The 10,264-nt window shown below is 40.5% G+C and overlaps 1 protein-coding gene across 1 annotated transcript; it reads left to right on the plus strand.

Moving 5' to 3' along the window:
• The first annotated feature begins 7,737 nt into the window (after window positions 1-7,737).
• socs3b (suppressor of cytokine signaling 3b) lies at window positions 7,738-9,304 on the plus strand. Its single transcript, XM_073026252.1, has 2 exons — window positions 7,738-8,069; window positions 8,448-9,304. Exon 2 carries the CDS (start codon window positions 8,536-8,538, stop codon window positions 9,151-9,153), a length of 618 nt encoding a protein of 205 aa, XP_072882353.1. The 5' UTR covers window positions 7,738-8,069; window positions 8,448-8,535; the 3' UTR covers window positions 9,154-9,304.
• The last annotated feature ends 960 nt before the right edge of the window (window positions 9,305-10,264 follow it).

The raw sequence follows: 10,264 nt of genomic DNA on the forward strand, positions 1-10,264 counted from the left end.
AGGAAGTAGAGGCATTGGTGATCTTTCTTGGTTGTGCTATCAACATGGTTGGATCACAACAGGCTCCTAGCGACCTGAAGCTCTCAACCTCAAGTCCATTGATGTAGAAAAGAGCATGTGCGCCCCACACTTCGTTCCTGAAGTCAACAGCCAGCTCTTTTGTTGACACTGAGGGAAAGGTTATTTTCATAACACCATGTCACCAAGCTCTCTATCTCCTTCCTGACTCATTGAGATATGACCAACTACAGTGGTAATAGGATAAAACTCAGTGGGCCAGGTAGATCCGTCGTGGGAAATGAACAATCGTTTGCTTGTTACTCCATACTTTTTTTCTGGATGTTATATTGTGTATATATATGTATATGTGTATATATATCTGTGTGTGTGTATATATGTATATGCATATATAAGTATATGTGTGTATATATATATACGCATATGTAAGTATATGTGTGTGTGTATTGTTTCTTCCCTCTCCTGTGGAATAATTGTTGGTGCCAGACAGGGTGGTTTGAGTATCTCAAAAGCTGCCTATCTCTTGGGATTTTCATGCACAACAGCCTCTACAATTTACAGAGAACAGAACAGAAAAATATATCCAGTGATAGAGCTCAGAGGCCATGCCGCTTCAAGCTGACAGGAAGGCAACAGTAACTCAAATAAATATGCGCTACAACAGTGGTGTGCAGAAGAGCATCTCTGAATGCACAACATGTTGTACCTTGAAGAGGACGGGCTACAGCAGCAGATGACCCCAAACATACATGAGTGTGTGTGCGTGTGTGTATTATATATTACATTTATAAAAATGTAATATATATGATTTACATAAAATATAATATTTATATCTGTGTGTGCAAGTGTGTATATATATTTACATGAGATAAGCATGCATTGTAATAATTCAAATCTTCAATTAAAACAGGTTTTCTCTATTCCAGATACACATAATGTGCTCTATAAAATCCAGTCCATTCCTTGCACTGTGGCAAATGTATGTCACAGGTCTCCATTATAAACCAATAATTATATCTGAGAAGTCACTCCCTTCTTACGATAAAATATGTGTGATAGTACAACTTGTAATATACACTTTGATTTATGGTCATGGATAATAACTTCCTTATTTCTACCTGTAATTAACCAAACAGACGTCAAGGTAACAGCCGATTAAGTATAATTACTTTCAACACTCCCATCCATCGAGAAAAAAACCCTCAGTTTTGAAAGTGGCTAAATTGCTCACTGTTTATCCACCCAAATTAGTTTTCTAAGATAGCACTTTCTTTGATACTCAAATGAGTTGTGCTCACTCAATTTATCCTTCTCTACAGTTTTCTCTAAAATCTACAATGAGCAAAACTTATTATAACATGAAAAACTAAAAGTTCTATAAGAGTATGTGTTAAGAAATGTTACAAAGTACTTAACTCTTAACTAATTCTTCAACTCGCAAGAAAGTTCCTCTGAATCTGGTTCTGAACCCTCCAAGAAGACCACAACCTTGTCATGATTTGGGGGCTTGCGTGCCCCAACAACCCAGAGAGCTATGTTGGCTGCAGTCATGGCTTTAAGCTTTGGCTCTTGATAGGGTCACCCATGCCAAACAGGTCAAAGGGTAGAGGTCAGTCTAAGAGTAGTCCACTGGTCCACCAGGTTCAGGGGTTTGGCATGGGTGACAACCCTGACCGGTAAAACAAAATTGTTATGGAAACAGCAATGAAGAATCCTTCTAAATCTGAATGCAGTGGTATTTCTGAGTCTCCACTTGGGATTTGCATGACTGACAGTAGTGAAAACTGAGAGGAAGCTACTGACATGATGAAGGAAGCCCCGAACACCGCCAGAGATGGAGGACCTTCATTGCTGCCCTGAACACCAGCAGCATAACCGGCAGTAAGTAAACAAGTAAGTGATTCTGGGCAAAGCTCACACTGATGTTGACACCTGTCTGTACAGGTTTATTAAAAACTACAGAGATGCATACAAACTCCTCAAGTTGTACTATGAATTCCCCTCTTAAAGGATCACATCCTTGCCAAATGATTGGTACAAATCCTTCCTTCATGCCAAAGAAATCCATCTACCCTGACCCTAGTCCAATTGATTCAGTGTCATCAATTATCACTGAAGAGTTGTGATGGGGAAAATAATTGAGCATATCAGCACCTGGAGAAGCCAGACTGCAAAGACTTGTTGGGAAAAATATGATAATGCAAGTCTAGTCCTTGGACTTATCTTGTTTGTGAAAGGAAAAAAAAAGCCTTTGCCTCACTTTTCTAAAGTTGTTTCAAAAAGGTCAAACACGAGGAAATCTGCAGATGCTGGAAATTCAAACAACACACACAAAATGCTGGTGGAACACAGCAGGCCAGGCAGCATCTATAAGGAGAAGCACTGTCGACGTTTCGGACCGAGACCCTTCGTCAGGACTAACTATAGATGCTGCCTGGCCTGCTGTGTTCCACCAGCATTTTGTGTGTGTTGTTTCAAAAAGGTCCTCTGGTTTCTCATGGCATTCTGGATTAAATTTGGATCAATTTTAATGAATATTGGCCAATCTGGAGAATATGCATCTTCCTACAGTTGCTTCCTATACTGTTCTAGCAGGAAATAAGAAATTGAGTCAACAGCATCTCTTAGTGTTCACCCATTAAAGACTATAGGGAAGCTAGAGCATTCTACCTTAATAGATGTCAAATTTGTTGTTGTATAGACAGATGTTCAAAGATATGTCCAAGATAAAAAACACTCCTGTCAGATTACTTCTTTAGCCTTTTACCTTGGTTTCCACCTTTAATCGCCCAGCTTCTCACTTAATCCCCACTTCTCCACACACCTACATTCCCTGTCACCTGTCACCTGCAAGTTTCCCCACTTTCTTATTCTGGTTTCTGCCCCCTTCCTTTCCAGTCCTGATGAAGGGTCACAGCCTCAAACGACAATTTTTTTTTTCTTTCAATAGATGTTACCTTACCTGCTGAGTTCCTCCAGCATTTTGTGTGTGTTACTCTGGATTTCCAGCATCTGCAGAATCTCTTGTCCTTAAGTTTAGTAGGAAGTATGAGAGGTGAGTGAAGCGATTGGTTTAAAAGCTTTCAGAGGTAGACATGGAAGTGGAGAAGTTGTGAAATAAAGGGGCCAGCTTTAGAAAGCAAGGATTGGATGACCAAAGACATGACCAATGTTAAAGCTGGAAATGGATGTAAAAGAAGGTTGGAGTAGAACCATAGGACGAACAGAAAGTTAGGGCAAATTTAATACCTGGCCAGTCAGTGACCTTGAAAAGGTATAAGAAAAGGTACACTAAGCAAATTGCAGTGAGTATTGAACTGGACATAAGTGATTAAAATGTATGTAGGTTAGTCATGGGGAGTTCACAATGAACCCATCACATATGAAATGATGGTTGGCTGTGAACTCTCTTTGGAGGTACAGTATTTGCAAAGGGGCATGGAGGTGCAAAGCTCCGCAATAATTGGAACTTCACCTGCTATTCAGGTGAATGGCTGGTGGTTGTCACACCTCTTGAAGTACACTACCAGATACAGCATTCAGTCCTACACTTTGTTGGGTACCTCCTGTATCTAGTAAAGTGACCATTGGGTGTATGCTTGAGCTCCTCTGCTGCTGTAGCCCATCCACTTCAAGGTTTGATGTGTTGTGCATTCAGAGATGCTCTTCTGCACACCACTGTTGTAATGAGTTGTTTGAGTTACTGTTGCCTGTCAGCTTGAACCAGTCTGACCATTCTCCTTGGGCCTCTCTCATTAACAAGGCATTTTCACCCACAGGACTGCTGCTCACTGGATGTTATTTTAGTTTTTCGCACCATTCTCTGTAAACTCTAGAGACTTGTGTGTGAAAGTCCCAGGAGGTCAGCAGTTTCTGAGATACTCAAACCACCCTGTCTGGCACCAACAATCATCCCATGGTCAAAATCACTTAATCAAAATCCACATTCTGAGGACTGAACAACAACTAAACCTCTTGACTATATCTACATGCTTGTATGCATTGAGTTACCACATGATTGGCAGATTAGTTATTTTCATTAACAAGGTGCACAGGTATAACTAATGAAGTGGCTACTGAGTGTTTGTGTAAGTTCGGAGAGACAATGGTGGAGATGAGGTGGTGACCATCATGAATATTGTGAACTCTTCTAATTCCTCATTATAACACTCCATTCCTTAATAGATCTGGTGTTTGTTAATCGATATTCACCAAAGCAAAAGTTATAATCTCTGGTGGACTGGAATGTATTTCGATATTGATGGCTTTCAGACATGGTAACATTTGTATTTTTTTTATTGCTGCCTGAATCATAACAAAGAGAACCACTTTCTACTTCAATATATATTTATGTGCAGACAAGGCTGATGATGGTAAAAGGCCTTAATGTTACTCAGTTTAAGGTATGATTGGAAAAAGTTAAGTGTGGAGTGGATGTAGTCTATGCGATACCTGACAATGGGGTTTGAAGCTGAGAAATATTTTGCCTACTTACCAAAAAGGGTAACAAAGAGGATGTTTTCACTCTTCGTGATGTTAATGATCTTTTACTTGTTGCATTGTACATCGCCTCAAAAAACCTTCATAACACTTATTTATTTAGTGATAGAACATGGAGTAGATCCTTCCAGCCCATCGAGCCATGATGCGACAACAACCTCACAACCCTGATTAACCCTAACCTAATCATGGGACAATTTACAGTGACCAAATGACCCATCTGTTATGTCTTTGGACTGGTGGGAGGAAACCGGAAAATCCACAATTCCACAGGGAGGATGTACAGAGACTCCTTACGTCCTGGGCTGTAATAGTGTCGTGCCAATTGCTAAGTTGGCATGTTGAAGAAACGTGCAAGGTGCCAATCAGAATCTGCTCCTGTAATAATCATCATAATAATATGTGGATACATGGACGGACAAGATCTGCGGTTGAATTTTTGAGATTTGGATCATATTTCTTTTTGTAGCAGTCATAATAGGACTGAAGACATGGATAGACAAGATCTGTGATTGAATTGTGATTTGCATCTTATTTTTACTCAAATTATTTGAGAAAACCTTTGAAGCTAAGGAGTAAAGATAATGTGAAATTATTCCTTTTAATAAGAAGTACCATTTTGTACCATAAACAAACTGGATTTGGGATTTCTATGCAAGGATATTTTACTTTATGTACAATCAGATTCACTGATTTGTTACTTGGCTTAAAGCAATGCTCAAAGCATTTTGTTGACTAATTTGCTTAGGAAAGGTACAGCAATAACACTTTGAATTTTTATTTGTTGTGAGTTTAATTTTACTATTTTATTTTATAATCTAACAGTAAGGTCACTGTGGAGCTTCTGCATTTGAAATAACAGTGATGAGGATAATAAAGCATTGACACATTTGACCTGAGTTACACAATCCTTGCAGTCTTGTGCATTGACAATAACGAGGCATCATCTCTAATGATCCAGCTCCCATTCTGAAACTTCGTAAGTATAGCGAATTATCTATATTTAATGCCTTTTGATCATGTTCACAATTGAAGGGCAGATTAACATCAATACGTGAGTATTTCCATCTCTATGGAAACATTGGATGGTTTTGCCTATTATATACCTTGCACTGAAGTTTGGGTATTTAAGTCAAGAGTTTATCGTGAACGTATTGGTCGAAGCAGGTAAAAAAAATCAATAAGACCATAAAACATAGGAGGAGAGTTAGGCTATTTGGCCCTTGGAGTCTGCTCTGCCATTCAATTATGGCCAATTTATTAACAACTTCTTCCTCTCTGCCGTCAGATTTCTGAATAGGCATTGAGCCCGTGAACACTACCTCACTACATTTAATTACTTATTTAATTGAACGTTCGTGTGCGTATATAAAATTTCAAAACAAAAACTGAATTACAGTAATAAATATATACACACTTATTATAATTCAGTTTTTATTATTATGTTTTGAAATGTACTGCTGCAGCATAACAATATGCCAACGACATTAAACCTGAATCTGATTCTGATTCTCTCAACCCCGTTCTCCTGATTTTTCCCTGTAACCTTTTTTTTTCGCCCTTTCCTTAATTACGAACCTATCAACCTCCGCTTTAAATATGCCCGGTGATTTGGCCTCCACAGCGGTCTGTGGCAATGAGTTAGTTCCACGGATTCAGCACCTGGTGGTCCTAGATTCCCCCAACTGTAGGAAACAATATCCAAAACAACGTAAAAATACTCAAAAACACTTCATTAAACAGCGTGATTCTAGTTTTACTAAAACATGTGCAGATGTTGCCAATTGCTTAGTCACTAAATAACGGCCAAATGCTTGTTATATTATTGTTTGGGCAAAAGCGGTAACTAAGGAAAAATATGTTTACCTAAGTAAGTAAAAGATTGGAAATCACTTCCGTAACAAAATAACCTTACACCGTGACTTGACGTTCAGCTGCCAGTTGGCACCTTTAGGGATGTGGAAAGTGAGTATTCCTTCCATACCACTTCTATTGGCCTATTCACTGTCCTGAGATTTGGGATGAATCATTTCTTCGGTTATCACTTGGCGTTTGCTATTCCCAGAAACCCGGTACATATTTGGAGATTGGAAGCTCCCTTTGTTCCCAGTTACAGATGGAGGCTGACTCCGTAACATTCGTCGTTTGTTCCTTCTTGGAAGGCAAAGGAACAGTTTTACAACATACCTCAATGAACTGAATACGGGAAGGAACCGGTTGAAGTTTTTTTTGGTCTTGGCTCAAATTTTCAAGGACTCCTTAAATACTATTGACTTGTTTTCTGTCTGCATTTCAACTTAATTTTTTTTTCCTCTTTCTGGTAACGAGTTTAAATTGATGGAAGCCTTTCGGTACAAGTACCCATAGGGGGATAAATTAAGCTAAAGTCGAAGTCTCGCATAAGCACAGTGTACGGGAATCTGTGCAAATAGGCGAACAGCATTAATTGCATGGGCTTTGAATATGTGCAGTTTGGTCCCAATCCAAGTGATGGCGCCACCAGATCTTTAGCTCAAAGCGAGAACAAGAAGCGGGGAGTTCGCCTTTATTGGCAGTTCAGGGAGAGTTGTATACATTCCTTCTTACCCCCTCTTAAAATAGACCTTTAAATCGGGCCAAATGGAGGCCGTGGCGTTTCAATATTTTCCAAGCTCGCTGTTGATGCGAACGGGATCCCTCGTATGCTGGCAAACCCCCACTTTTCGGGCCCTTCGGAACAGGGACTGAGCTCTGAACGGCGGAGTGGAATGAGCCCCTTGGTGTGCGGAGGGAACCAATTTGTTTCTAGCGCCTACAAATAATAGCATAAGCTCCCAGAATCCGAGCGCCCGGCTTGAAGCATTACACACGCACAGAATGTGAATGGTCCCGGCACCAAAGCAGACTCGCGCTGCTTTCTTTTCTTATGAATCGAGCACAATGTGCCACGGTTTCTGAATCATTGCTTCACAGCAGAGGCTCCTCGGTAAATGCTGCCGATTCCGAGGGTAATGCAATAATTTTATTGCACCTTCTAAGAATGAAAATACTGAATCAAACTCTCCCAGAAGGAGCGATCCTCCCAGAATCGATACCCGTAAAAGAACGCGCTCTTTAGACACTTCCCTTTCTGGCAATTCGCCCATTTTTTTTCTCTCTCTTTTGAATCACGTTGTTACCAGAACTATTACATTTCCAGGAACGGGAAGGCGGGGCTACCGCGCACAGATATAAAGCCGGCCTCTCAGAGCAGTTGTGCTTGTACTATCAGAGAGATCGCGATCAGCACCGTTATAGTGAAGTCTGGCAGCCATCTGATCGACCCACATACACAAACTTTATCGACTTCTTGAAATACATTTAAAAGGGCATTGATTTGAAAGGAGCCAAGAAGACGGAGAGCTTCCTGTAGCTGAGCAGTTGTGTGATTTATATTCTGTGGCCCGGAGGCTGCAAAGAATCAGCGCTCGCTTCTCTCCAGTACCCGAGCTCGGGCAACTTTTCGTGCCTCAGCTGATCTCATCACATTTGAAGCGTTTGACCCTCGATAAAGAGACAAGCAGCTGCAAACGGTAAGCCGACCGGATGATCAGAATTTTGGCTTGATTTTCTTTGGGGGGGGCGACTTTGGTGGAGAAGTTTGAGTAGTTTGGGGTTAACGACACCGGGATGGCGGATTGGAATTCCAAACTACGAGCATGTGCTTAAAGAAACAATTTGGAGCCAAATGGGGGTTGGAGTGCCCTAGGGACCTTTCCAGCCTTCTCCGCGGGTCTGAAATGTTTACAGATTCTTGCTCAGAGTCTCACTTCTTGCTGCTGTTAAAGTCAGAAACAGCTCACCTACGTAGACCAGTTTGGGGGGGTGGGGTGGACTTTTCTAGGGACCAACTTTCTGCAACACGTTCTAAACATAATTATTAATCGGTTGTGTTTCGGTATTTTTAACAGGCGCTGGAAACGTAAAAACAAGCCACTTTATGCTTTAACAGAAGTTTTTGAATTCTCCCGGAACTTCCAGATTCAGGACTTATCTGCAATGGTAACACACAGTAAATTTGACGGGATGAGCCGTCCTGTCGACATGCCAGCTCAGAGATTATCGTATCGATTGAAGACCTTCTCATCCAAAAGCGAATATAACCTTATCATGAACACTGTGCGGAAACTCAAGGAGAGCGGCTTCTACTGGAGTACAATGAATGGGGGAGAGGCAAACATCCTCCTCAGCTCGGAACCGGTCGGGACATTTCTAATCAGGGACAGCTCGGACAATAGGCATTTCTTTACCCTCAGCGTTAAGACAGAATCGGGCACCAAAAACCTGAGGATACAGTGTGAAAACTGCTCTTTTTTCCTACAAACGGACCCCAAAAGCACTCAAACAGTTCCTAAGTTTGACTGTGTGTTAAAGCTCATTCACCATTACATGCCTTCAAAGTCTACAGACTCAGGGAATGTGAAAAGGGTCTACTTCATTTATTCGGGAGGCGACAAGATCCCACTGGTTCTCTCCAGGCCCCTTTCATCCACTGTTTCAACTCTACAGCACCTCTGTAGGAAAACTGTAAATGGACATGTAGAGGTGTCTGGCAAAGTACAAGAACTGCCAATGCCTGTCAGACAATTTCTACAGGATTATGATGCCCCTGTATAATCCTTCAATTGCCATATAAACTCTCACAAAACCGTCTGGCTTTTTTGGCTGGATATCTAAGCTTGAAGAAACAGAAATATTTGCACTCTTTTTTATTTATAATAGATTTCAATAATTTATAATAAAATGCACTATTTTCAATGACAACAAATCTGCATGCTTCATTTCTGAAATATGTGCTCTTCTGCCTGTTTGATGCTTTTCTGGTGAAACATGGTTCAAGTTCCTAATGTAGGCGTCAGACTCTGTTAACTTAAGACACACCAAAAAAAAAGACAAGTTTGCTTTCAATTAGTTTTCATTGTAATTTATCCAACCTCAACCCCTTGAGCCATGTTAAGTCTATAAGAGATAGGAGCAGAATTAGGCCATTCGGCCCATCAAACCTGCCGCCCCCCCCCCCCTTTTTTAGGGGCTACCATTTGATGTTAGCTTTTAGGAAAGTTACCGTCTTAATGGCTTTTAGAGAATTTTCATTTTATAAACAAAATGGTAGTGCCAAGGGGGTGGGTAGCATTCTCACAATATTTAACGTAGCATGCTTGCAGTTCATTAGAACATGAGTGGTAATTCACAGTTCCAGCTTACTGTGCAATACGAGATCTTAGTGTGGCAGTCTTCAGTTTGTTGCTACAATATTTTTTTCCAGGTTGTTACAAGAAACTTAAATGGGCTGGTTAGTTCTGTAAGTTGCATAAACATTTTTAAGTCTCGTTACTGTACAGTCAGGCTTCTCTGAATATTGCAATCAAAAAGTCACCTGCCTGTTTTCACACATTTATTTCCTGTAATGTTTAACTCGTGGTCAGGCCTTTGGCGTAAACAGTTCATCATGCTTTCTATGAATAAGAACGGTCTATCAAGTAGTTAGAAATAGGCAGATAATATGAGTAATGCATGGTTTACATCAAAGTTCCAAGTTTTAAATTATATTTGACTTGCTGATTCCCAGAAAAGTAAACTAACCTTTAGATAATATTTAATAGACTCTGATAGAATCCCAGAAACACATTATCACAAGTCCTAAAGCTTTCTGAGCTGTGCATGTGATTCCATTAACATCCTGTATGATTAGCACATTTTCCAGGTTTTAAAACCGCCAACATTCAAA

The sequence above is a fragment of the Hemitrygon akajei genome, chromosome 22, assembly GCF_048418815.1.
Source record: "Hemitrygon akajei chromosome 22, sHemAka1.3, whole genome shotgun sequence".
Lineage (NCBI taxonomy): Eukaryota > Metazoa > Chordata > Chondrichthyes > Myliobatiformes > Dasyatidae > Hemitrygon > Hemitrygon akajei.